This window comes from Bipolaris zeicola, assembly GCF_000523435.1.
Source record: "Bipolaris zeicola 26-R-13 unplaced genomic scaffold scaffold_195, whole genome shotgun sequence".
Lineage (NCBI taxonomy): Eukaryota > Fungi > Ascomycota > Dothideomycetes > Pleosporales > Pleosporaceae > Bipolaris > Bipolaris zeicola.
Window position 1 is genome coordinate 13634 of NW_006912244.1, and position 26297 is coordinate 39930.

General features: G+C 49.7%; 11 protein-coding genes across 11 annotated transcripts; 4 read left to right on the forward strand and 7 right to left on the reverse strand.

The window, feature by feature from the left end:
• Window positions 1-930: 930 nt before the first annotated feature.
• COCCADRAFT_39940 (uncharacterized protein) lies at window positions 931-4342 on the forward strand (the record flags this gene model as incomplete). Its single annotated transcript, XM_007717775.1, has 6 exons — window positions 931-970; window positions 1131-1210; window positions 1266-1321; window positions 1440-1789; window positions 2727-2728; window positions 3923-4342. 6 exons carry the CDS (start codon window positions 931-933, stop codon window positions 4340-4342), a joined length of 948 nt encoding a protein of 315 aa, XP_007715965.1.
• Window positions 4343-5201: 859 nt separating this feature from the next.
• Window positions 5202-5749, reverse strand: COCCADRAFT_8107 (uncharacterized protein; the record flags this gene model as incomplete). The annotated part of the gene is made up of 2 exons (XM_007717771.1): window positions 5202-5227; window positions 5311-5749. 2 exons carry the CDS (start codon window positions 5747-5749, stop codon window positions 5202-5204), a joined length of 465 nt encoding a protein of 154 aa, XP_007715961.1.
• A 749-nt stretch (window positions 5750-6498) lies between these two features.
• COCCADRAFT_39941 (uncharacterized protein) lies at window positions 6499-6997 on the forward strand (the record flags this gene model as incomplete). The annotated part of the gene is made up of 3 exons (XM_007717776.1): window positions 6499-6678; window positions 6743-6769; window positions 6824-6997. The coding sequence occupies 3 exons, from the start codon at window positions 6499-6501 to the stop codon at window positions 6995-6997; spliced, it is 381 nt and encodes a 126-aa protein (XP_007715966.1).
• A 1423-nt stretch (window positions 6998-8420) lies between these two features.
• Window positions 8421-9194, reverse strand: COCCADRAFT_39942 (uncharacterized protein; the record flags this gene model as incomplete). The annotated part of the gene is made up of 1 exon (XM_007717777.1): window positions 8421-9194. One exon carries the CDS (start codon window positions 9192-9194, stop codon window positions 8421-8423), a length of 774 nt encoding a protein of 257 aa, XP_007715967.1.
• Window positions 9195-10791: 1597 nt separating this feature from the next.
• Window positions 10792-11322, reverse strand: COCCADRAFT_105790 (uncharacterized protein; the record flags this gene model as incomplete). Its single annotated transcript, XM_007717778.1, has 1 exon — window positions 10792-11322. The coding sequence occupies one exon, from the start codon at window positions 11320-11322 to the stop codon at window positions 10792-10794; it is 531 nt and encodes a 176-aa protein (XP_007715968.1).
• Window positions 11323-12617: 1295 nt separating this feature from the next.
• COCCADRAFT_105770 (uncharacterized protein) lies at window positions 12618-13540 on the reverse strand (the record flags this gene model as incomplete). Its single annotated transcript, XM_007717779.1, has 3 exons — window positions 12618-13162; window positions 13231-13429; window positions 13481-13540. 3 exons carry the CDS (start codon window positions 13538-13540, stop codon window positions 12618-12620), a joined length of 804 nt encoding a protein of 267 aa, XP_007715969.1.
• Window positions 13541-14575: 1035 nt separating this feature from the next.
• On the reverse strand, window positions 14576-15507 carry COCCADRAFT_105782 (uncharacterized protein; the record flags this gene model as incomplete). The annotated part of the gene is made up of 3 exons (XM_007717780.1): window positions 14576-15351; window positions 15401-15425; window positions 15481-15507. 3 exons carry the CDS (start codon window positions 15505-15507, stop codon window positions 14576-14578), a joined length of 828 nt encoding a protein of 275 aa, XP_007715970.1.
• A 1180-nt stretch (window positions 15508-16687) lies between these two features.
• COCCADRAFT_105761 (uncharacterized protein) lies at window positions 16688-17041 on the reverse strand (the record flags this gene model as incomplete). Its single annotated transcript, XM_007717781.1, has 2 exons — window positions 16688-16890; window positions 16954-17041. The coding sequence occupies 2 exons, from the start codon at window positions 17039-17041 to the stop codon at window positions 16688-16690; spliced, it is 291 nt and encodes a 96-aa protein (XP_007715971.1).
• A 507-nt stretch (window positions 17042-17548) lies between these two features.
• On the forward strand, window positions 17549-18675 carry COCCADRAFT_39946 (uncharacterized protein; the record flags this gene model as incomplete). The annotated part of the gene is made up of 4 exons (XM_007717782.1): window positions 17549-17609; window positions 17699-17753; window positions 17816-18156; window positions 18251-18675. 4 exons carry the CDS (start codon window positions 17549-17551, stop codon window positions 18673-18675), a joined length of 882 nt encoding a protein of 293 aa, XP_007715972.1.
• Window positions 18676-18821: 146 nt separating this feature from the next.
• On the reverse strand, window positions 18822-20429 carry COCCADRAFT_105767 (uncharacterized protein; the record flags this gene model as incomplete). The annotated part of the gene is made up of 1 exon (XM_007717783.1): window positions 18822-20429. One exon carries the CDS (start codon window positions 20427-20429, stop codon window positions 18822-18824), a length of 1608 nt encoding a protein of 535 aa, XP_007715973.1.
• Window positions 20430-22550: 2121 nt separating this feature from the next.
• COCCADRAFT_39948 (glycoside hydrolase family 16 protein) lies at window positions 22551-23938 on the forward strand (the record flags this gene model as incomplete). The annotated part of the gene is made up of 2 exons (XM_007717784.1): window positions 22551-22964; window positions 23051-23938. The coding sequence occupies 2 exons, from the start codon at window positions 22551-22553 to the stop codon at window positions 23936-23938; spliced, it is 1302 nt and encodes a 433-aa protein (XP_007715974.1).
• Window positions 23939-26297: the final 2359 nt, after the last annotated feature.

Consider the following 26297-nt stretch of genomic DNA (forward strand, 5'->3'; position numbering starts at 1 on the left):
GCCAGGCCGGGTCGGTTTCGCGGCTGGCTGCTTGACGGCCACAGCTTTATCATGGTGATGGGATTGCTTTTGTCCTGCCCTTCCCCCTCGCCTCTCCCCAAACCCCAAACCGCCCAACCGCCGCTTCACTTATCACCACCCTTGATCCTCTCCCACCAAACCACACCAAACCACCCCCACCCCGCAGGCCCCCCAATACAACCTCGCCCCGGCCCTTTGTGTCTGTTCTGGCTGTTCCGCGGCCTGGACGGGCTGCACCCCAGAGCCGAGAGCGCACGGCAGCCTCGCTGGCAACCGACGCCGCCACGCACCACGTTATCCGCCATATCTTCTGCTAAGCCCTAGCCAGCCTGCTGCGTCTGCGTCTGCGTCTGCTTCTGCTGCATCCATGTCCCCTTGGTCCCTCCTTCCTAATCATCCTCGCTGTTCCCCAATTGTCGCTGCTGCTCCGTCCTGCCTATCCTGCTCTCTGTTGCTATCCTTATCCTGTCCGCTTCCCCCGTCCTGCACGTGACTTGCAGAGAAGCAAAAAAAAAACTCTGTCCCCCCCATCCAGGCCCAGCCTCGCGCATTGCCCATGTGAGTTACACAAACTTTCCGGACCACCTGCATGCCGTCCAGTCGCCTCAATGGCTTGTTGACGCGAGTATTCGAGGCTGCTTTTGTCTGATTGGACGCCACCTGGGTTTAGCAATACATGCGCTGACAAGTGTGGTTGGCTCCCAGCCCAGTACAACGCGCACCGCCCCGACTCAGATCGCTGGTACACGCCTACGCCGTGTCTGAGCAACGCGGCGCCTTTGACAAGCTCCTCCATCTGTGCCACACCACAACCCGCGCAGCACACCGCCACACAGGGTAACAAAGCTTGCCTCTCGCCACTAAATCTCTTCCCCAACCTCGCGACAATCCCTCCAGCTCCTCTGAAGCATGTCGCAACGCGAGTACCACATAGTCGTCCTGGGTTCCGGTAAGCTAGCGAAAACGTGATCAGCAACTAGAACTCGACTGACGGCGGTGGCGCTCCAGGTGGAGTCGGAAAAAGCTGCCTAACAGGTACGTTCTTGCCTCAACTCTACCCCCTCAAACCCTGCCTGCCTGCCAGACATGCTGACCTGACTTCCCTACAGCCCAGTTTGTGCAAAATGTGTGGATAGAGAGCTATGATCCCACCATCGAGGACTCGTACCGAAAGGTCCTCGAAGTAGACGTGGGTACTCACAATCACTACTAGCCAGATTTCTTCACTGACCCACTCTCCCCAGGGCCGTCATGTTATTCTCGAGATCTTGGACACCGCCGGCACAGAGCAGTTTAGTAAGTGATTACATATATAGCCCCACCTCACGTGGATCCAATACTAACACGGTAACAGCTGCCATGAGGTAGAGTTTCCTATCACCCCTACTGGGTAAACATCAAAACTTACACCGACGCAGAGAACTGTACATGAAAACTGGCCAGGGATTCCTTTTGGTCTTCAGCATCACATCAGAATCTTCCTTTTGGGAGCTTGCCGAGCTACGTGAGCAGATACGACGGATCAAGGAAGACAGCAACGTACCCATGGTTCTTATTGGCAACAAGTCGGACCTAGAAGACGACCGTGCTGTACCGCGCCCGCGAGCATTTGCCATATCGCGTGAATGGAACGTCCCATATTTCGAAACCAGTGCGCGAAGGAGAGCCAATGTCGACGAGGCCTTTGTCGACCTCTGCAGGCAAATCATCCGCAAAGACCAGACCGAACGAACGCGCATGGCCCCACCGGATTCCCCGAGGCCTGGTGGTCCCAGAAACAGAACCCACACGGGACGGCCAAAGCGCAAGGCTCACCGGCCCCATTGTACCATTCTTTAAAGCTACGATACCCAGTTGGCGGAAGCATGCACGAGCGACAGCGAGCTTGCTGGACCAGGCGCTGCCACGATTCCTTTCCTACCCTTCCTTCAGACTTTCTTGTATACACTTTTTTTGGTACTATAGAGGCTTTAGACAAACTGCTCACAGTAGCAATTAATCTCATTCATCGAATCCATGGATCCCCCCGTGTGGTGTGACGGAGATGAGTCGACAGATGTGGGTGATGTGATATGGGACGTGAGAGCAGTAGTAGCCGAGGTCGTCGGCTTGGGCTCCAAAAGCAAAGTTTGGGATTGAATCCGGGGCTTGCGGGTTTGGAGTAAAGCAGCAGAGTGTCACAAGGCCACGTCGATCGGTGCAGTGATTGGGGGTATTTGAGCCCAGTTTTGCAGTCGGATGAATCAGTATCGATGTTGCCCGAGCGTGCATGCGCCCCGCAGTTCGCACCATCCTTTGGCCGAGACGATAGACTGGATAGGGAATGGACGACAGAGTTTATCTGGGCCAGTCGGTTGAGAGGTGACATTCATCAGGCGGCAGGAAGACGACATGCGAAGCCAAGATATATGGCAGCATGATCCTAGGAGCCGATTCCAAGGAGTGGTGTCAATTTTCAGTATCAAGATGACATTGCCAACACATTGCCGCAAATTTTCAATTGTGATAAAGCGGGGGTTATTTGATCAAAGAATTTGGAAGAATCAAGTGTAATGGACATGACCGAGGCTCGTTGAACCCAAAAGGAGTAGAGAGGGTACAACTCGAAGCCCTGGATGAGCAAGCAGGTGTTGAAGCCCAAGGTTCAATCGAGGGATGTGGCGAGTGGGTATGCAATAAGCGTACTGTGGACACTCTTTACACAGAGGTAAGCTCTTGTGACGAAGATGAAACGGAGCCTTCATCCCCCGCCACTGAGCTCTGCCCAACCAAGTGCGGGACTGCCGGAGAAGACGAAGCACCATCTAGCCCAAGGGTGATGAGGGGGCGACATGTTGCAGCAGGAAATGTAGAGGATAAAATCTTGGTCGAGTAGGTAAAAGGGGCAAGCAAAAGGCTGCTAGCCCCCATGGCGTTAGCAGGACGTACAAGGTGGCCTATACGATGGCGCAAACACGGCAAACTACAAGTGCTTCCCCCGCTTTACGAAGATGCCAGGTCACGCTGGGATGGGATGGAAGCTAGTGGCGTCAATCACGCATGATTTGCACGATGCAACAAAGCTTGGCCGGGTGGCATTGCGGATGAAGATGCGTTTGCGTTGTATATATCCCGCAGACTAGTCAGACTCTGTATGTATGCAAGTATGTAAGCCGAAGAAGACGTAAAAGCGATCTCGATTAGGTCCGCAGATGACGTCGACAGATCTGAGGCTCCTGGGTTGGTCCCTTGTGGGTGCATTCGCAGGTCATTGCTTGTTTCAGGGAGCGTTTTCACATGCAAACAGCAAAGGAGCCACAGTATGAGTAAAGGACGCGTCGGTGTCGGTCGGAAAGCAACGCCTTCTCAAGGTAGAGAGCGCCCTGCATACCAACAGCTACACGGCGTGCACCCACGGTAGCCGCATGCGTCTAGGAGGAAATTGACGAGCTGGGGGTCCGCGTGACAGGCAAGAATAGGTGGCCTCTTTGGGGCAGGCGATTGCGTGCTTGTTTGTGTTGCAGCGCAGCTGGCAGTGCAGTGTTTGATGCAGATGCAAAGCCGCGGCTGAATGCAGTGACGTCAGTAGAGGGGCAGCAGCGGGGCGCCAACCAGGTACACGGCAAATGCGCTAGCACGCACCACAAAACCCCCATGACGCGATTCGCATCAGATTCGACGATCTACAGTGGCATCTCGCCAAATAAGCACCCCTCAACTGTTTTGCCATTTGCTCCCTTTGGGCTGTCTGCAGCCAGCGGGCCTCGCCCCCACTCGTGCACTGCCATGGTCTGGCCCTTCAGCTCCCACCGACGCTAGCCTCCCTCCCGCCTTCCCTCACCCACAATGCGCTTGCCCAGTGACGTAGCCTGGCCCCCCAAACCCAAACAAACATACGTCACTGCTTTGCTTCTCTCACTAGCCGCTTGCTCTCACCTACGCCTTCTTTGACTTAAATACCACCCTTACCCACCCTCCATCTATCCCTCATTACACTACAATCAACCTTGCAACACTCACATCTACTTCCTCACACTCAAACCAAACCCCCCCAACCAACCTTCCAATCAAAATGTCTGCTCCCAACGCCAACGCTCCCAACGAGGGCATCGTCGGCCAGGCCGTCAACTCTGTCAAGAACGCCGCCAACTACGTCTCTGAGAGCATCCAGGGCTCCACTGCTGAGGCCAACAAGGAGGCCAACAAGCAGCAGGCCAAGGGCAACGTCCCCGGACAGGACAGCATTGGCGACCGCATCTCTGGTGGACTCAACGCCGCCAGCGACAAGATCAACCAGGAGAAGCACGATGGCGCTGCCGAGGCCAACAAGCGATCCATCTAAGGTGTTTTGCTACTAGCTCGACATTTCACTTCGGTACGTTTTTTACTGCCATGGCGACTACTCCACTTCATGGGCCTACGCTAACACCAAGTGCAGATCCAGAACGATACCACTATGGGTTAAGCGATGAGCACTGCGTCTCTCGCTACTTTCATGATAATAGCATGACTTAATCGACACGAGATACCAATAAACTTCTGTCATCAATATTTCTGCTTGCCTCTTGCCTGTGCTTTGTGATTTTATGAAACTGTGAATGGTGTTTACTTTTTTCTTGTGTTTTTCCAACATGATTTCCTAATTGGGGTATGATTATGCAAGCTGGTTTTCCGGTAAGTACATCCACCGATGTTGATAACATGTGCTTATGACCAGAGAAGCTGTCTTCTCTTTTTACACTACCTGTCTCACGAATAATTAAACAGATTATAGTCAAGCCTGTTGGGATCGCCTCCAAGAGGTGCGAACATCATTGCAGTCTCTTGCGCCAAGTAAGCACTAAATTTTGTCCCTTGACCAATCACATTGCTCGACGCCCAACTACACCTCACCCCAACCCAACGAAAACCACTATCAATAATATCTGGATACCCATCAACTTGAAGCAAACATTACGCAAATTGGAAGAAAGCATTTATAGATTCGATAAAATATCAAAATTATGCGAGGTAGAGGTGCACATGAAGTTGTATAACGCAAGAGCTATGGATTCTTCTACTACTACGTTTGTAGTATTATAAAGTACTAATAGCGTTGCTTCTAAGCAGCGACGGATAATTATTATCCCCCTTATATCTTTAACTTGGCTTTCCATGGTGGTCCTATGGGGGAGAGGGGGATGATAACTTTATGAAACTCCTCAGCGTAGGTTCGGGTACATATTTCCTAGTATTTATATTTAATTTTCTGTTTGTAGATGTATAACTTTGATCGCCTTGCCAAAAAAAGAAAGAAAGAAAGGAACTTACCAATAGAAACGTGAAGAACATAAGTCATGTCTCCACGTTGAAAGTTCATAGCGTTGAGGCACAAGACTTCTCCCCAACCGTCCGATCCACCACCATTGACATTTTCATTCGGAGTCACAGCGATGGCTGGCCTGTTTGCGGTGCGGGGAGCCGTCATGCGCAGTTCGACGTGAGCACCGTACCAGCCGTACAGCTGCATTTCGACAATGGGACCTCCGCGCGTTCCTGCGGCCCTCCATCGCCACCTGTGGCCTGGAGTTCCGGTTCCCTCGGTCCAAGGAACGAGTGTGATGTCGTTTGCGTTTTGGATGTTTGACGTGATGTTGATATCGACTGGTGGGAGAGGCGCCGGAGGAGCAACTCTGGCGGATGTGCCGCTGTAACAAATTCCTCGTGGGATGAGATTGTTGATTGGCGTGCATTGGGCCAGAAAGGCCATGGTGGATAGAAGGATGAGAAAACGGTGAAAGATATGCATGGTGTTTGGGTTAGTTTGTCAGGGTGGAGCAATTGAAGTTTGTGAGTTTTGTTTGGTGAACAAGCTCTGCAGCAAAAGAGTTAGTGACAGTGACTCTTTTTTTATACTGCTAGGCAAAAATAAAGAAGGCTCGATCAATAGTAAATCAGAGTAAGAAACACTAAGACGGAAATTGCTTGCGGTTATGCGAGGCTCCACATCTGATGCTTTTCGTATTTCTCAGGTACCTTGGAGGACCAAAGTAATCCATAATAGGGCGGATATGTAATTTCCGTTTCGTCAGCTTTGAAGTATCCCCAAAAGGCTCTATCTAAACCTGAAATGTATAGATATTTACCTCAAGCTGACCTACAAATCGGTCCTTGTGTTTAGGGTTATACCCAGATAGACTTAGGTCCTCCTTTTGGCACCGACTTACTATGAGTACTTTCGTTGCTACTGACGTCACTTCTTACATTATCTTTCTGAAGACGGTGTGACTCTACCTCACATAATACAGAAAAAAATCTTTTACCGTGCGGTATTAAAAAATCTAAGCAAATGAAAAAGTGTACGGTAGTTCTCTCACAAGAAGAAGTGTGAGAAAGGTATAAAGCTTCGCCCGTTTTTGCTCCTTCTTCTAACATTCATCACGATATCTTCAACAGAATTGACCAAAAAAGCATACTACTACCATGTACTCCTTCATCCTTCTTACGGCTGCTCTCGCTATGCTGCCTTCGGTCCAGGCTGCCCCCAAGGGCGACGAAATACAATCTGGCTATTGGATTGAACTTGATTGTTATGTGGGCAATGTTCAGATTGACGGCCGCTTCGTCGACAGCGACCGCAGTCTCAAATATGACTGGCAGCTTACCCAGCAAAACTGTGTCAACAACTACAAGGGTCTTGTAAGTGAAAGCTAAAACAACTAAACAAAACTTTTCAAGTGTACTTGTTAACAATTCTTAATAGGCAAACTACGATAACGGCAAAGGCCGAGTAAGGAACATGAACTTTCCCAATTATTAAGAAATATTGCTAATCATATTGAAGTGCATCTCTATTAGCCCCGATGGGTTGAGTGGTAAAAACTGGTGGAACAATTGCGTCAAGCAAGCTGCTAATGGATGGTACGACGTTGATCCCGTAACCGGCAACGTTGTCGTCTCTCACGATCCTTACAAAAGTAACTGGGCCGAGGGTCGTGGATATGGGTATTCCGGTTAATTCCCCCCCCCCCCCCCCAACTACGTTTTCCAGGCGGCCTTTTGGAAAATTAAGAATCCTCGGTGTGTTCGCCTTGGGCCACCCTAAATTCTAATAGGCACCATCGTTTTGCTCTAGCTAAGTAGAGAGAGAGAGAGAGAGTTATTATATAGATGGCTACGTAGCTTAGAAGCTTAGCTATCTAAAAAAATATATATAACGTCTCTTATACCTTATATTTACCAAGTATATCCTCTAGATTCTAGACGTATAAGATAAAGGGTAGTGAAGTAGAACTTAGTATTCTCTGTAGCTATCTCGCTCGCGCCAAGCCAGAAAGCAAAAACGATGATCGACTAACCTCTCTACATCCTCCAAACCTAACCCCCCATCTTTCCTAGACACCAAAGTCCTTATTCTATTATTTACAGTGCCATTGCGAGTAGGCGGTTTGAAAGAGGAAGAGGTTAAGGTAAGTCAGGAGAGTACGAAGGGGGAGAAGAGGGTAAGTGCCCTACTCGTGATCGTCAAAGGCATTCCGCATGATGCGAGCGATGCTAGGAGCGAAGCCCTGCTACAAGAAGCTGAGTCGTTGGCTCGAGGCGTGCTGGAAAAGCAGGCAGTCACTGAGATCCCGCACATGGCCGCGTGGCGGAAAGCATAGTACAAGAGTTTTGGGGCTAAGCCAAAGAAAGAGCGGTGCAGTCTCGAGTCCCTGATGCGCCGTGCAGAGGGCGGGTTACCGCGCGTCAACCGGCTGACTGACATTTACAATGCGATTTCAGTCAAGTACCAGATTCCTTTTGGCGGGGAGGACTTGGACAAGTACAGCGGACTTCCATTGTTGATTCGGGCTACCGGCCAGGAAGCGTTCGAGACCTCTGCAGCTGGCGAGAAAATTTACAGAGCATCCGCCAGCTGGAGAGGTTGTGTGGTGTGACGAATGCAGGAGTGACCTGCCGTCGCTGGAACTGGCGCCAGTGCTCGCGAACTGGTATAAGCGATTCGACAACTCGCGTTCTGTTTATTCTAGATGCACTGGAGCCTTGTGTGGATAGCAATCTGGAAGCAGCAGCTGACGAGCTCGTGGCGACCTTGCGCGGCCTATCGCCAGATGTGCGCGCATCTCGCCGGCTCATTCGGCCTTGATAGATTGTATATGCAAACGCCATTCTTTCTTGCCTTGCAAGCCATCTTTTACATTTGTAAATACGAATAATACACATGAGATGAGAAGCTTTAAGCAACCTCCTCAACATAAGAAAGAAAGAAAAGACTTTTGTTAAGACTTTGAACTGCGCATGTGATTCCCGGCAAGCATTTGCTCGATATATTCATTCTCTATTGTGGGACCCGGCAAATTGGTCTAGCGAACAGTCTTGTTGCTTTCTGATCTTTTATAGTACCGAAAGAAGCAAAACCTTGATTGATTTTCCACTTTAAACTACTTGTGTGCTTCGGCATCCTTTAACTCTCCTCTGGCCTTCACTAGGCTGGCCATCTCACTGCCAACCTCCGACTCCAATGCCAGAAAGCCTTTGACAACGCCTTCGCGGTCGCCCTTGGTACTCTCTTGGCTCATCTTGAACTTGCCTTCGAGCCGATCAATCTTGATTTCAATGCCAATAATGGCTTTCTGTAGCAACCCAATGTAACTTTCCGGCGCATCCCTCACTTTCCAGGCGTCTTGCCTGCCTTCCTTGCCGTCGAAACCCATGATGGATGCCTCGGCATGCTCGGACAGATCATGTATCTGTTTCGTCAGGAACGCGCCTGTTTCTGGGGCCTTTGAATCGAAGAATATTTTTGCTTTGCCGTAGACCTGTGCGGCTGCGTAGTTCCAGGTCGGTACCACTTTGCCTGTGTCTGGCTTGGTCTCTGTGTAGAACTTGGGTGTTACGTAATGATGTGCTGCTGCTGTAAAGAGGACGAGAACTTCTTTTTCCAGAAAAGAGCCGTTGGGTTTGGACTCGGCCTCGAGGTTGTCAATCATTGTCTTGCTTTGTGGGTTGACCCGAGCAAGATGGCCGCGAAGGGTGCCAAGCTCAGTCTCGCTATCTTCATCTTGTACATCTAGAATCCATGGAATATGGCTTGATAGGATGAAAGGATGATGCTCTGATGGGATGGCTGTGGTGAGAACACCCAGCGGATTACTGCGAATAAGCTTCCGCAAAGTCGTGATGGATGTTTCTGCATGAACGGCTCGGAGATACATGATTAAACGGCTGTTGGAAAACTGTACAGGAAATCGAGTATTGCTTCTTCCTGGTAGATGAGACGGTAGCCTGGAGCTAGAAATATGAGTAATGTCTTACTACTGATTGGACGCCAATCAGAACGCAATCGCCCACATCTCCGAGCTTGAATGTTTTTAACGATTTGCCAGGGAAGTACTGTCGCTCTCTATAGTGTGAACTCGTTGATCTGAATATCTTCAAGTCCCCTTTCCAACATACTTTACATCTTTGCTCCACAGCTCTACGCCACCACTGGAGCACGTTACTCTTATGCATCTATACAAATCGCTCATTATTCAATCCCATACTTACAATTTATATCTAGCTAGAGTCTGTGTAGTTTGCTCAATCTTTTACTTAAGTTTAAGGCTCGTCTATCGTTGGGTAGAAGAAAGAGGCTATATGTAAAAGAAAACAAGCCTGTTCTCCCCCGTTACCGAAGCGAAATTTAAAAAACAGTGCGAAAGGGACTCATATTCTTTTAGTCTAAGAAAAGCTCCAAATGCCCATTCCAATGTATGCTCTAACTGTCACGAAGAATACGAGGCTTTTTATGAGAAAGTGCTTTGCCTCTGTGGATATGTGTATCGGGTTGAAGTTAGGATGCATTATGTTTATAATAAGGAAAAGAGGAAGCTTTTTCTCTTAGACCAGAAGCTCGAGATGGAGTGTAGGTTTCCTCTAGCTATGACATCCATAGGGAGTAACATCTTTTATGTAACACGGATTGAAAAAAAACGTATACCATTCCTCACAGCAACATCCAGAAGCTGAATAGCTACAACATCCTAGGGTCTTCCCTTCACACCAACATCCTTACCAATCTAAACACTCATCACATAACTCACAGCAGACAGTAGAAGAAAACGAGGGGGGGTATCAAGTTCGATAAGGAAAAGCTAACAAAAAACATGGGGTATTCCAACTGTAACAATAACACCACTGGCTTCCAAAGCACTCAACCCCTCTTCCCTCTTTCCTCTTCCATCATAGGTATCTCCTTATTCCGCATTTCATTCCAACATCTCTCAAACAGTGCTTAGTGTGCTTAGGGAGTAGGCGATATAGGATCAGTGTGATACGAAGGCGGAGCCGGAGACGTCGAGCTGACGTCTTCGGTATCCGGATCCGTAGAAAAAGAAGAACAAGAAGAACAAGATTCTGAGGACGGAGATAGGGGACGTGTGGTGGAGTTGTTGTGGTTGTTTGGGCAGCAAAAAGGACAGCAGGTGGTGGATATGGGGACTGTGACTGGGAGGAAACTGCGGGAGATGGGTCGGGCGCGGGGTGTCGTGTCGATGGTGGTCGTGGGGGTTGGAGTGTCGGTAACAGAGGACGATCTAGATGTTGTCGACTCGATTGAGGCGGTTGTTGGACCCCAAGCAACCGTCTTTGTCCCATCGCTCAACGGCGCATCTTCGATATCTCGGATGCGGAACGCTCGAACGCGCTGCTAACCGTGGAAAGAAGAAAAGTCAGTATAAAGGTCAAATCAAATCAACCCTTTGCCTCTCTGCCTTCCCCACACCCTCTACTTCTCAGAGAGCAACACGAGGGGGAGAGGAAAGGGGACACCTAGACGTGCTGCGGGGCCCGTCCGGTATGCGTCGTCCTTGCCTTCCTCGCCCTCCAAAACAATCCCGCACCCACAACCGCCGAGATAAACCAAAGCACCACATTCGTTAGCAGGACCCACACTCCGTTCTTCATCCTCTGCACGCCCTTATTTCCCTCCGCATCCTCCCCGATATACATATTCCCGAAAATTCCAAACGCCACAATGTAGCAAACAAACACCACTACGTCCACCGCAAACAATAGCACCATGCGCCCCAAAAAGGGGATCATGAAGAGGAGGGAGACAAAGGCACCGAGGGCACCGCAGAGGGTAGCCCAAACCCACTTTGAGTCGACGTATTTGCCTTGCTTGCGTGCGTTGTCGAGGTCGACGGCGTACATGCCGATGACGGTGAGACCCATGACGAATTGGAAGAGGCGAAGGATGAGGCGCAGGATCGTGGCTGGGGTAAAGGTGCTGCGCAGGGTGGTTCCAAAGGTGGCTTTTTCGCCCCGGAGAGTGCTATTCGAAAGGAATTTGAAGGCCATTTTTTTAATATAGTGAGACTGGGTGGAACATGTTAGCGTGGCTCAGATGGTAGGATGTAGGTGGAGAAGACTTACTTTTCGTTGTTATTGGGGGTTTTGGATGGTTGGGCTCAAGGCGAGTTTATATTTTGTTAGGATTGCTGTGGTGGAGAAGGCGGGTGGTTGGATGCTCCTTCTAGATGGTAAAGGTCGATGGGAGATACAGCGTTTTTACTTCCAATGACGAATTCACACCGCTGGTTTTCCTTTGTGATAGATGTGGGTATTCCTTTTTTCTTCTCTTTCTTTCTTTCACGCAACTACGCCCAAACAACGTAGTGGCTTTTTTCTTGTAGTACTGTTTGCGCGCTCTTCACAGAGTCAAACAGGATCGGTGATCGGGGGATGTTGCGACCAGATGTGGGGGGTGGGCGGGAGGGGGAAGGTTTAAACAAGGTAGCCCAGGCTATGACGTCGCTTATCGCTTGCCTTGGAGCGGGATGTTGTCTTTTGGGACCCTTTTTTTGCCAGGGCCCGATGAGTTAGGCTATTTCCGTGCTACGATCTGCAGGGCGTGGGTGGGAGGATGGCTAAGTATCGGCGCCCACAAGGTTTGCAGGCAAGGGGGATCCTAGACAGGCTGACGGGATATTCAGGAGAAGGAAACGCTGTACCGACTATCAAAGTCGGCAGTTTGAGAAGAAGAAGGAATTATGAATTGTTAATACAGAGGGGAAAAAGATGAACAGACAGTCTCACAGCTATGAGTGCGTCCAAAGTCACAGATATAACAGTCACACCGGTCGCGACAATCATTTCTCTCTTGCAAACTCATTATCAGGTGGCCCCCGTAGCATGCCACACGTCCCCACAACCATTCGTTGGCAGGCCGTTGCAGTGGACAGGACGGTGTGGCCACAGGACCCTGTTTTGTTGCACGGCGCTTGGAGAATATATCGCTGACGTCGTTGGCGTCGGATTGGTGCTGTGTCTAGTGCAGGGGTAGCTTCTGCCATGATTGGCTGTCGACGCTCGAGATTCCGCCGAGCGAAACACAAATCGCAAAGTTTCGGATCTTTTGCTCGTTTCAGGAGCTGGGACTGCTGTGTGGAGCAGTGTGATGGACTTGCTCTAGAGTACCATATTGTGTTCTTCAATGTCTAGACCATCCAGACTGCTTACACCCAAGATCCCCTCTTCCAGAACGCACTTTTGCTGCACGTGCGCTATGAGCTATTTCTGCGTCACACCCTTCTTGAATGATAGCCAAATTGACAAGAACTTTGATTATTGACTTTCAGCTAGCTGCGGTGTCCTCAAGGGCTAGAGTACTTGTAGCCATACTGCTCCTTGGCGGCCTTGATCTGTTCCTGAAGTTGCTGCTCCTTCTCCGCAAACTCCTTGTCATCCTTCAACCGCTGCAAGTACGCATCGTTGCCGAAGGTGCCCTTACTCGGGATCGCAAGGCCCTTCTGCACTGCGGGTCGGGCAAGTATCCTGTCTAGCCATTTCTTCAAGTTGGGGAACATCTCAAGGTCGATGCCTGAGAAGCGCGCCATGTGGCACCAACCGAAGCTAGCAATGTCCGCGATGCTGAATTTGTTACCTACTAGGTAATCGGTGTTGGCCAGGTGCGAATCGAGGATACCCAACAGGCGCTCTGTCTCGCCCGTGTAGCGTTGCATAGCGTACGGGATGCGCTCTTTGGTAAAGCGGTTGAAGTGGTTAGCCTGGCCTTGCATCGGACCAAGGCCGCCGTGCTGCCACGCCATCCATTGCTCAGCGTGCGAGATGTCGAGGGGGTCGCTGAAGCTAAACTTGTGCTCGGGGTCGTAGTGGCGCGTCAGATATGAAAGGATGGCTAACCCAAGTCATTAGCATCCTATTTACACGCTCCATGTCTGCCATATTCGCCTAGCAGATACTTACCGAGGCCCTCTTGTACAGCAAAACCGCCTTGATCATGGTCCACAATGACTGGGATTCGGCCATTGGGACCCAGCTTAGTGAACCAAGGCTCCTTTTGTGTGTTCTTGCTGATGTTGATGCCTTGCCAAGTGTATTCCTTGCCGTAGGCCTCTTTGAGCTCTTCAAGCAGAATGCTAGCTTTCCAGCCATTGGGCGTGCCCTACAGTTGGTTAGCGGTGAGGCTATGCTTGCGGTAACTGCACTACCATACCCAAGTGAGCAATTCAATGCCTTTGTTGGCGATTAGTCCCTTGGGTTGATCGTCCACCATATCCGGTAGTATGCTCTGGAACGGTCTCGAGGTGTGGAAATGCGATATAGGAGTGAATTGCGATCGCTGTACACGTGAGGAAGCGCGAAGTGTATATCTCAATTGCGAGGAGAAGAGCTGGCGTAATAGTGACATGAAGAAAGGCTAAACGCAGCGCGTCGAAGAGGGGTTATATGCGTCTACATACATGCGGAAAGCTGCCGTTTTGCGAGGGGCATTGCTTAGGAATCCATGACGTCGCTTACCCGCTACCGTTCGTGCGTATGTTTGAGGCAAGGAATAACTTCCAAAAGTGGATTGGAGCCCACAAAATTTACAAATCAACTTGTGGTTTACAACGTGAGGTTTCAAGCACACCCCCGAGCTGTGATGTCAGCATCAATTGTCTAAGTAAGCAGTTGGGTATTACAAACTCGGTCTGCTCTAACCCCGATTGTGAAGTGGGAGCACATGAACATTAACTCAGGCGCAAAAGCTTTGTCAAAAGTCGAGCTGAAACTGCTGGCCTTATTACACATGTTCTTCGGGCTTCCATCGGTCTACTTGACGTGTGATTGGACGGCAACAATCAACAGATAGCACATATACTAGGATGATGTAATACACAGCTGTGTATTGCAGCTCCAACTGCAGCCTCATGCACACGTGCTTACAAGCAACCAAATATTCAATATTTGATTTCAAACACATTATCTGCCCCGCACTACTTCGTCCGTCAAAACTGCCGGGTAGATGTCAATGCCTGGCTGGATTTCTCCTACAACACACTTATAGCTCCACGTCTTACACGCAGCTGCAAGTCCGAATCTAGACAGCCATGCAGTACCTCCAATGCAAGACTCCAACAATGACTTGTGGCTACGGTGTGGGCGTTTCTCTATCTTCTTTCTTCTTGTGCTTCACCGCGATATGTTCCAATTCTCGCACCATTGTCAGATATGCCATCCGGCTTGTGGCCACTGATATATGTGCATCCTTGACGATTGCGGTCGAGCAAGACTGGATGTCCTTTTCCCATGCTCATGTCTCCTGCTATCATCTCCGTCGACTGCGGTCTCCGCTGGCTTGTTGCGCTGCTTGCTGAGCAGCTTCGTGTCCCAACTCCTTCCGCAACCCCCCGAGCTTAGCCTCGACTTCTTCCTTCTTCTTTGCTTCTTTTTCCAGTTGCTTTTCCACCTCTGCTATCTTCGCCTTGAGGTCATTCAGCAGGGCCTGTTCTTGTTCCTGACTAAAAGGCACGTCGTCTGCACCCTTCTCTGGTAGTTGTGCGCTCCTCTCTCCATTCGGTAGCCCACGCTTTAGTCTTCCATTAGCGCCAAGGGATGCTTTCTTAGAGCCGCCCTTGCCAGGTGGTATGAGGTAGTTCCACTGGTCATCTGAGGTGAGGGCATCAAAGAGCGCTTCGGTGGGCTCGTTGAACTGCACAACTTCGAGGAATTCTGAACGCACGCAGCCTGTCCGTTCCTGCTCTGCTTGCATCTTCTCATCGCCATACTTCTCCAGCTGCAAAAAGTGTTGTCTGTATTGTGCCTTCTCTCCTGATATGGGCTGGAAGTGCAACCTTATGTCGATGTTGAAGCCTCCCCATCCTGTCTCGGTTACCTCGAACGGTGGTTTTTCGACCATGCGCAGTGGGTTTTCGTACGTGTTGAAGATCTTGAACGAAACCTTGTTGAGCCACGCTCGTATATCGGGGTCGCCATCGGGAACTCGTACATAGACGGTCCAGCGCTTCGTGTGGTCGTCGGGGACATTCTTGGGACGATCGGGGTGTCCTACCGGGGGCAATTGCCAGGCTTCTGAGCCGATTACTGAGAGTGTAAGTGTACGATTCTATGTTCGGGTTGGTCCGTAGCTTACTGAGATTTCTACTTATCCGTTTGTTCTGTTCGGGGTCATTATATAGCTTTTGGAGCAACGCGCAAGTTGCTTACCTTGACGCGCTTGTTCGACGCGGGAGCGGGCATTTGTTGCGCTGCGCGGCCTAATGCGCGCAGTTGGGAACGTCTGCGGAGTGTCTCCGCAGTCCAATATTATTATCGTAGAGGGAATGCGACAACAAGGCAGCGAGCGATTTAAGTTGTTGAGTAGATGGTGTGCAGGTGTGTAAATAAAGATCGAGCTGCAGGTACGTAGGATGGACGCTGCGAGAACCGGGCCAGCCCTATGCACGAGCCAGGATCATCGCGCCAGCTCCACACGGAGTGGTAAAATCATCAACAATTATTGAATAGATAAAGGACAGTGCTAAAAGTTCTTGCTCGCTGAGTTGATGTTCATAAAACTAAATATTTTAATTGTGAAATATATGATCCTACCTAAGCAGTACAAGGAGTAGCTTAATTACTCAAGATGGAATTTTCTGTGTCATACCTAGTGAGCGCAACCAATGTGATCTCCACAACAAAGACAACATTTCGCCCCAATGTATCGCTAACGTGATAGTTGACGTGAACGAATCTCAAGGCAAGATTTCAGTGGAGACTGAGTGCTCCATGGTTGGAAAATGGGCTGAAAGGCCAACAACACCTATGTGGCTATGTAGGCATGCCATACCAGTAAGTAGCAGCTTGTGATGTCATTGATGCTGCGGTCATCATGTCAAACGGGAGTTCTCACGCCTCCTGCAGCGTAGAAGACACTTTCCCAATCATCTGTCTGCCTTGGTAGATTCTAGGCGGATAACCTACTCAGGATCACCCTTGCCATACTGATCGAGAATCACAATATCAAAATGCTAGGAGATGTCACGGGAATAGAGGCGAGATACAAAGTGGTTGAATTTGGAAATATTGTGATAGAGCTACGAGACAAACCACTTATGATTAGGAGGAGACGAAAGGAGACCTGGAAGAAAAAAATGTGTTCTTGGTAAATGACCCTAGGATGACTAGGTACACTATTGACCCTTCTCCGTTTAAGCATTTTACAGGTAAATTGATTGTTAGATAGGCAATCGCTGGCGAATTCCCGCTGCAGTATAGTTTTAGTGTGTATCACGTGACCAGCCATTAGTACAGTTAAAACAACTGAGATGTCATGCCTCGCAATCTACAGGAAAGAGGAATTAAAAGCACAAGTAATCTGGAAGAAGAAAGTCGTACATCCTCACACAAAACAACGGGTCTCTCGGACGCAGCGGTGATCTCACTTCCCACCTTCACCTCCCTTTGTATCTCCCGTCCTCTGATTATACAATTTGTCCTGTTTTCCAGCATTTGGCTTTCCTTCAATTCTATCCAGCGAATCCTCAATCAGTCCAACATGCCCACGTATCGTCCCCTCAATCTCGTCAAGCCTTGCTTCCTGCTCTTCCTCCATTCGGTCTAATTTCTTTTCAACTCTAGATCCTAGGGCACTCTTTTAGTATCTGAACAGCAGGTCTAAGGTTTATGCACGCAATGCTGTGTTACCTAGCAGTGTCGCGACGCCAGCTACCACCGCGAGGTTAGTACTGACGAGGACGAGATCGTTTTTGAACAAGTTGCGTAATGCCATCATTCTTTCGTTACAAGTGGAAACAGAGCAGTGGATGTGATGTAGTAAATGAAACGCAAAGAAGCCATTTAGAATCTTAAATGCGCTGGAAGCTGTCGAAGAGGGTGCTTTTGGCACTAGTATCACAAGATCATGACGACACGAATTGTGGTACGTGAAAGACCATGATAAAACGCGGTGGTCATTATGTCCATCGAAAATTAAACACCTTACTCAACAAGTCTCTATTAATAAGAAATTGTTTTAGTTTTTAAGTATGTAAAGCAATACCAACGTAGACCTGCAGGTCGCGGAGGTCCCCAGCACCTCCGCACACCCCTGCTCAGCCCTACGCGACTCACGCGAACCCGAGTGACATCAGCACTAGAAGCTTCCGATCACGCATCTCCACCACAAACACCAACGCTTCCAGACCTTCAGACTTCCACAATACGAAGCTACTCTTCACCAACCGCCAATTGTATACAGTTCATAACCCTGCGTAATTCGGCGTGAAGTACAATTGCACCAATGGCTTCCACAGCAGCAGCAAAAAGAAAGCTCGTCGTATGTGGTGGTAACGGATTCTTAGGTGCGCAATTGACCAGCAATCCCCAATTATTTACTTCCCACAAAGTATACAGCAAAATCTTCCAATGACAAACTAACACATCGATACAGGAAGTCGAATATGCAAAGCCGCCGCCCACAGAGGCTGGTCCGTAACCTCGATATCGTAACCACCCCCTCTCCCCCAAATCCACATTCCCCCTTCCACATATCCCTAACCCTCCCCAGCCGCTCCGGCATCCCCCACTGGTCCTCTGTCTCTTCCTCTCCGAACCCCCCGGACTGGGCCGAAAAGATCTCGTGGCAAAAAGGCGACATACTGGACCCAGCATCGTACACGCAGCACCTCGAAGGCGCAGACGCCGTCATACACAGCATGGGCATCCTGCTCGAAGCCGACTACAAAGGTGTCATCAGCGGCCGCGAGAGCCCGATAAAAGGACTGCAACGAGCCTTTAGTCGTACAAAGGCTGGAACACAGAATCCGCTAGCACGAAAACAGGGCGAGAGGTTGGAGCCGCAGGAGAAGGATGGGCAGTTGACATATGAAGTTATGAACAGAGATACAGGTAAGCGAGATTCTGAGGTTCTTTTTTGAAAGTCTACAATGCTTTTATTTTGTGGTATATATGAGAAATCAACTAAGATGACAACAAAAAACAGCTGTCTCCCTAGCTCAAGAAGCATCGACACACAAAGTACCGAATTTCGTTTACATTTCTGCGGCCGCTGGTACACCGATTCTGCCTGCACGCTACATCACTACGAAACGCGAGGCCGAGTCTCTGATTTCCACAACATTCCCCACTATGCGATCGATTTTCATTCGGGCGCCCTTCATGTACGATAGCAGTCGGACTTTTACGCTTCCTATTGCGGCGGCTGGTGGTGTCGCAAGTATGATCAACAGCGCAACCGGAGGTCGATTGACGTGGTTGATGGGTGCAGGGGGTATAAAGCCTTTGAAAGCCGATCTTGTTGGTGAAGCAGTGGTAGAGGCGTTGGAGGATGATGACGTTCGTGGTCCAGTCGAAGTACCGGAGATTGAGAGATTGGGCACGCGCGCGTGGAGGAAGAACATGTTGTAGAGAAGACTTGGCTTCTATGGGAAAATGCGGACATGGTGAACTGTACGACCTCTGAAGCTAGACAGTCTCTTTTTGGTGCGCAACATTCGCAACGTTGAAATGCGCCAAAATATAACGCCATAAGCCCTTTAAAGTGCGACTCAAACTCACTTCTTCCGGCTGCCAGAGCTTACAAGCTTCTTCTTCATATGCTTGGGCATCTTTTCTTTCCGCTTCTCACGCTTCTCTTCTTTAATGGCCTTCTTATGCGCTACCTTCTCATCGTGATCAAGATGCTTCTTGCCACGGCTGGGGCCCTTTTCAAAGATACTTTGATCAACCTCAGACGTGTCTGAGCTTCCATCGTCTGTCTCAGCATCCGTATGCGACCCATCAGATGCGTTATTGACGACCTTATCGGCCAGAAGAGCCTGGTACGGCAGATCGGAGCCAGCGCCGGCGTTGACCAGCTCAGCATCACGCTCAATGTCGTAGACCTGGTCGAGGGTCTGTGGGATGTACTGGTTGCGGAAAACCTCATCATCCTCGTCTTCCTTTTTCTTTTCTTCCTCAGTCAAAGGTCGTGTGTTGAGCAGTTCGCGGATTGTGTCTTCAATCTTTGATACCTCCTTCATATCCTTTGCGCCCGATGCACCGGTAACAAATGCGTATGCTTTGCGCTCACTGAGAGTCTCGACGTTGCGTGACCGGAAGAAATCAGACAAGTTCTTCAGGTCCATGCGTAGAAACTCGAGGGAGCGTGGGTGATCGTGCTCAACGGCTTGCGACACGTCAATCATCCACTGCTTGCCCTCGTGGTACAGGATATTGTACTCGCTCAGATCGGCGTGAACAAGGCGACATGTCTGGTAGAGTATACGGACATAGGCCATCATTTGGACATACAAGCTGGTCCACTTCGCATCTTCCTCCTCGGCGGTCAAGCCCTCGAAGCGTACGTCTTTTAGTCGTGGTGCGGCCTTGCCCTTTCGGTCACCTACGAAGCCCATGACCAGAACGTGGTTCCGTAGCGCATATGCCTCGGGTGAGGGAATACCCGCATCATGTATTCTGGCCAAATTTCTGCGCTCCTTGTCTGCCCACATTCTCACCATGGCGCGGTTGTTGCTCTTATTGTATCCTTGTCTGAACCTAAACTCACCCTCGACATACTTTGCGCGATCCTTGAAGACAAGAATGGAGGTCTTATAGACCTTTACAGCGCGATGGACAGGGGGCGCGCCATCCTCCGACGGCTCTGACATGGCATGGTAGACGTTTGCTTCTTTGCCGGTGGAAATGACACCGTGAAGTTCGGAAATGACGCCGCGGTTGATCAGTTGCAACAGGATCATTTGCGTCCTTCGATCCAACACCTGCTCAGTCGTGGCGCGATCTGCCTTATCCTTGTCCCTTGCATTGCCACCAGATGCTCCCGTCATTCGCCCAGTAAGCCGGATTTTGCTTGCATGCTTCGCGAGTGAGGCAACCTGATCATCGATGGAAGCGTTTGTATTTGCTGACGGCTTTTGAGGGTTCGTCTTGGGTTTGTGGTCGTCTGGTATGTTGGCATCATTCAGTTTTCGCTGGCGATTGTAGGCCTTTGTAAAGTCGCCATGGTCGCCTGAAATTAATTCTGGCACAATCTCATCGTCATCGTCGAACAAGTCGTCAATATCGTCGTCTTCGTTTTGCTCGTCTGCATGGTGCTCTTCTACGTTCTGAACTGGTTGCGCTTGCTGTTCTGGCAGCTCGACTCCGTTTGTGGCGGCCATGGCTGAAAATTGCACAAAAGTGTGTGTGAGAGTGTACAGAAATTAATATTCGCCGCCCTGCGTCACTAGCAATAATTGTTGTCGGCAGAATAGCGGGGTGGCCGCGGGGCTAAAGCGGTCAGCGCCACAATCAATCCAGTACTTTCGTTCGCACAGCATTGCCACATGACTGCATCACTATGCGAAACAAGAAGCCTTGTGGGGTTCTCAAGGCTCCGACTAGGCATGTGCTATTGTTAGTTGTAGAGAGTTAGGTAAACATCGAATCGTGTGCTGTCAGTCTATCGGCAGATGAAACCAAGTATGTCATCCGCAGTGCGACGAGTGGCGACGCTATCTGCAACACTGATGCTAACTACATGATATGGAACAAAAGCGCAAAGAAAAATCACAGAAACATACTATAACGAAGGTTTCCTAAAAGTTACCCGCCAAACTGGATATGCTAATTTCCCGGGTTCATGGTTGTTTGTACTACGTATGTATATACTTAGAGTTTCCAAGTACAAGCTATATCGTCAGTAAGAAGAGAGGCTTGTGGCTACATGCACGACCAATAGAATTCCGGATCTAGAGGCCGAGGCAAGTAACAAAAGGCAGAGGCAAATATACTACTCTATCTCGCGTACGTACAAAGCCGTGAGAGAAGGGCCTAATCATGCACATTGGGTAATGATTGGGTAATAACAGTTCGATACGGATAGACAAAGTACGTGGCACCCAAGCATCTATTATTGTAGAAATTCTCTTGCAAAACAAGGCCTCCTGGGATCGGATTATGCGTAGTCTAATTTAATCTCACAACGGCTGCGCGATGCTGCAAGTAAGCCTGGGCAAATATAGCGTTTAAAGCCGTTTGATGCTCCATGTGGTAATGCCCTAGCTTCATACGGTCACACGTGTACTTGCGCAACTCAGGTATGTCGAGCACACCACACCTGCCTCACCACAGTAAGATGACAGGTCCAAACAACCTTTGCGAACCACTGGCCTCGCCACAGAAACAAGCTTGCACACGTACTCTATACCGGTCTAAAGTGTCCAGGGATGCTGGCATACATAGCCGCTCAACACCATCAGCAGATTGACATAGCCACACATCTTGGCAACGGCGGGCGGCTCTTTTGGCAACGCAACAGCCAACACCCAAGCGCTAGGGCTGCCTATCCGAAAATCTTCCCTTACAAACAAAGAAGCGATCTTCAGGGCAGCTGATCACTGCGTCACCCATTCAGAGGGGTAGGGAGGTATGATCTCATAACCAAGATGATCGCGCACGAAGGGAAGAGCGGATGCGCGTCGTTTAGCATGAGACTCCGAGGAGCAAATGTGGCGCAGTTTGTGTCTGTTGTGCACACGGTCAGACGAGATGCATCCACGGCGCAGCATTATACTACGTGCATCCAGATGCACATTCTCGAAGGAAGGAAGGAAAATCCGGTTCAGCTTCCGTGGCCCCTCGCCTCCCAATCTCCACCGCACCGCCGCATCGCTTGCCACGCCGTCGGTCGCACGCGTATAGTTGTGCCAGAGGACAAAAGACTGGTAGCGGAAAGGAGTAAGGTGGCATAGAGGCAGAAACATTAGCCAGGTACATCTGAAGTCCGATAGGCTGAGCCGGAGATGCCGCTACGACTGCGGCGGGTGGTTGGCACTTCTGACACAGCCTAGTATCCACCCCACGGCTCGTGAAACACATCAGGAGTGCGGCTCAGGGTCACGCCTGGCCACTCAGATCTACACAGCGATGAATCGGGAGACTGCATGAATGGGTGCCAGTGGCTGCATGGCCTGACTGGCTGACGACTAATGCCTGGGCAAGGGGATTGCGTCGTGTACAATCTCGCGACTTTTATGGTCGGATCTTCCTCCATGCTGTTTGTCTTTCTTACAATTCTCTTCCCTTGTCTTTTCTTCGTGCGCCATTCTTCGACCTGTTTTTTTTGGTCATTCACACATTCTCTTCAACCGCTTTCCTTTGGACGCAGGGCGACCTTGCTCAAACTCTCCTTTCTTGCCTTTCAAGTGATTCTTCTGTGAAGATCACGTTCGCTGCGAAACCCCAACGCCTTACATTCTTTACCGAAAACCCTATATTCCGAATCTCTATTTATATCAGAAATGCGCTTCTCAACTTACTCCACCGCGAGCGTGTTGGCCGCTTTGGCCTCTGCTCAAACCTTCACGGACTGCAACCCTATGGAAAAGACTTGCCCCAACGACCCTGCCATGCCTCAGACCTGGGAGACCGACTTCACTGCTGGCAAGGATGCTATCAAGGGCTGGAAGCAGACTGCAGGTGACCTCACCTATGGGCCTGAGGGAGCCGAGTTTACCGTGGCCAAGAAGGGCGATGCGCCCACTATTGGCTCTGAAGGATATCTACATTTCGGTTACGTCGAGGTTGTCATGAAGGCCGCTCCTGGCACCGGCATCGTTTCATCTATCGTTCTCCAGTCCGACGACTTGGATGAGGTCGACTGGGAATGGATTGGAGGCGTCGACAGCCGTGTGCAGATGAACTACTTTGGCAAGGTAAATTTATCCCAACGAAATGCAACTGAAACTATGCATGTTGCAGAAAAAGAAAAAGAAAAAGAAAAAACTAACAAAACCACCAGGGTAACACAACGACCTACGACCGCATGATCGAAGCCGATGTGGCCAACAACCAGAAAGAGTTCCACAAATACGCTCTAAACTGGACCTCATCAGCCCTAACCTGGATCATCGACGACAAGCCCATCCGCACCCTCAACTTCGCCGACGCAAACGGCGGCAAGAACTTCCCCCAAACCCCCTGCAACGTCCGCCTCGGCAACTGGCCCGGCGGCGACTCCAAAGATGAAGGAACCCGCCAATGGGCCGGCGGCAACGTCACCTACGAGAACGCCCCCTTCACCATGACGGTCAAGAGCGTTAAAGTTATCAACTACTCTCCCGGCAAAGAGTACGAATGGACCGATAAAACCGGTAGCTTCCAATCCATCAAGGTCCTCGACGCCGGCAACAAAGACGGCGCCCCCATCAACGCCACCCCCATCACCAAGCCCGTAAACGGCACTCAGCCCCCCCTTGAAGCCGGCGTCGACGCCCCCGCTGCGAGCGGCGAGGCAGGCTCAGGCAGCGGCGCAGACAAAGAAGAGCCATGCGACTGCGGAACTGCATACGTAACCGTCACCGCACCTCCTCCTGGTGCCTCTGCCCCTCCTGCTACCACCGCGCCCCCAGCCACCATCACCTCGACCTTCGACGCCGTACCCATCGAGAGCGCAAAGAGCATGTTGTCCTCTGTCCTTCGCGCTTCTTCATCTGCTCGCCTCGCGATTGATACTAGGTCTGCGCCTGGTGTACCCATGCCTACAGCCCCCACTGGTGCGATCCCGCTGCCTCAGACTAATGGCACTGGAACGGCGGTTGCGCCCCCGCAGTTTACGGGTTCGGCGAATAAGATTGCTGCTGGGGGTTTGGTTGGTGCGATTGTCGGAGCTGTGGTGATGGTGTTGTAAATTTTCAAGGGATGAGACCAGGAGGGGGGTTACATGTGAGATATGGTTGATGTAGAACAAGTTTTTTTGGATATATATAGAAAGAGAGAAGAACTTACGCTCGTTTTTTTTACCTTATTTTGTAAATACTTAATTTCGATGAACGGCCCTTTTTAAGGACTGGCTTTTTGCACGAAGGCTTTGATTGATTCTTTTCTACTTGTTCTTTTCTTTTTGAAGCGTCTTTTGGGGAGTTGAGATGTGGGGTGCATGATGCGTCTTCTGACTGCTGTGTAGTGAGTCTACGAATGAACAAGTGTATAGCACCCCTGAATTGCCATGGATTGAGTTGGGGGAGAAACCAACAAGTTGCATCCCCCCACGGTTTGTTTGATGTTTCGATGTTCGTTTCGAAGTGTTCTTTTCGTGTGTGTATCTTACTGACTCAACTTTGTTTTTTTCTTTCTTCTTTCCATCTTGATTCGTGCAATGTGTCTGAGCGGGATAAGTTGGTGTTGCAGTGAAGTTTGGGCAATAGAGTGGCAACGCGATCGGGTTGGGAGGGGATCATTATATCATCGGTTAGAGACAAAATTTGCAGTACTCTTTTGAAATTTTGGTGGGGTTTGATATGGCGTGGTGGGGTATGGGATGAGATGAGAGAATGTACCGGAGTAAAAAAGGATTCTGCAACGACGTTGGTCTCGGTTTCTTCGCATGATTTTGTATTGCTATGTGCCCTGGCTGACCTGGGTGCTTGTGTTTTGTTTGTCAAACTTGAAGATTTAGTAGCCGTTCGTTCTGAGATGGGAAGCTGGCTTTCCTTGTTTCGCAGGTGTTTGTCTTTCTTTCTTGGTCATCGAAGTGTTATAGATTTTTTTCTTCTTAGTAAAGGAACTGTACATGGAGGTTTGTTTTGGTGAATATATTATCTATCTGGCAGTGCATACTGGATTTGGTTGTGTATTATACCAAGAAAGTTTCTTTTCTTGATCTTCCAGCTCGTTGTAGCAGGCCCGTTCTGAATTTGGCGGTACATTGCATATAGAGGAAGATCGCTGTTGTCGATTATCCGGGGCCGCACTAGAAGGTAGGTATCTGTAAAATTAGGAATGCTTTGCTGGAAGTCGAGATCAAGTATTGACAGAGAAGTGTGTTCGATTTTAGTAATACAAGCGTACATGGAGGCCCAGGACTCCGTGCATCGATATTGAAGGTTTATCATGCGTTCGTGTATGTATCACAACCCTGTATGCGCTTTATACATGGTAGAGTCGATGAGACGTTTGCCTAAGTCATTCTAAAGGGCATCAACTTTACTTCCTTTACTAGAGATCAAACATGCGCCACGAGAATGTAAAGCAGCTGTGCAGGCGAGAGATGTTGCAGCAATCAGAAATCTATGTCACAAAAGCTCTAACGTCCGTCCCTACGTGCCCTCACGCACGGTGTAGCGGGACACTGTCTCTTCCGGACTATCTGCAACATACTTATATATAGATAAGCACAGTGCGCATCTACTCTGTAGCTCTTACTCTCTTAGCTTGTTAGCCTCTAATGCTACAAAGCGTATCGTTGGCCGTACTATCGCTCGCGCTATTAATGTGAGACGTTAAAAGGAGATCAGGCACGGGTAGAGTATAACAACAGCAATGAGAGCTTAACTATCTGTATTTAACATAGACGAACAGCTACTAAACTAAGGTAGTGTTTACAGTGCTTTTACATTTCTATAGTAATAAGTTATACATAATCAAGAAGGGCTAGAAAGGCCGATCACCAAATATTACAAGGCATGTAAAGCAAAGAGTGCATGCTTAGGACGAGCGGAGAACTAAGGAGCGCTTTGTATTTGATATTGCAGGTGGTGGTAAGGCTGAGAGGGCGTCGCGCGTCACACAAGTTACAAAATACGCGTGCCAGATGGATGTGATTGGATGCAGTGCAGAACTCGCATTATTGTTCTTGGCTCGGCGGGTGGGGGTACTACTAGCGAGCGCAGTGCGCTTCTCATTGGTCAGCGCGCAATACTACTATCAGCTATACACTGGACTTTGGCAAGCCAGCAAATCAGAAACATACGGCTGCAACGGCCCGTCGACTAGCCTATACCTAGATGCTGGGGTAACATGTTTACTCGGTATTGCAAACAAGCCTCGTTCAACTTGATGTAAGTGCAAGAATGCCTTCTTATTCAGCAATCTCGATTATCTTTCAAGACCAAGACCAACTTCAAATTCAAAAGACAGCCTTCCAACGTACGGACGCGTTTCTACTTCTCTCGTATTCCTGCTGCCAGACGTGGGCCATTAGAGATTCTTCCTATCCCTCTTACTCTGATCAAGACTGTACCATTCCACCTCACGGAAGCAACGGACGG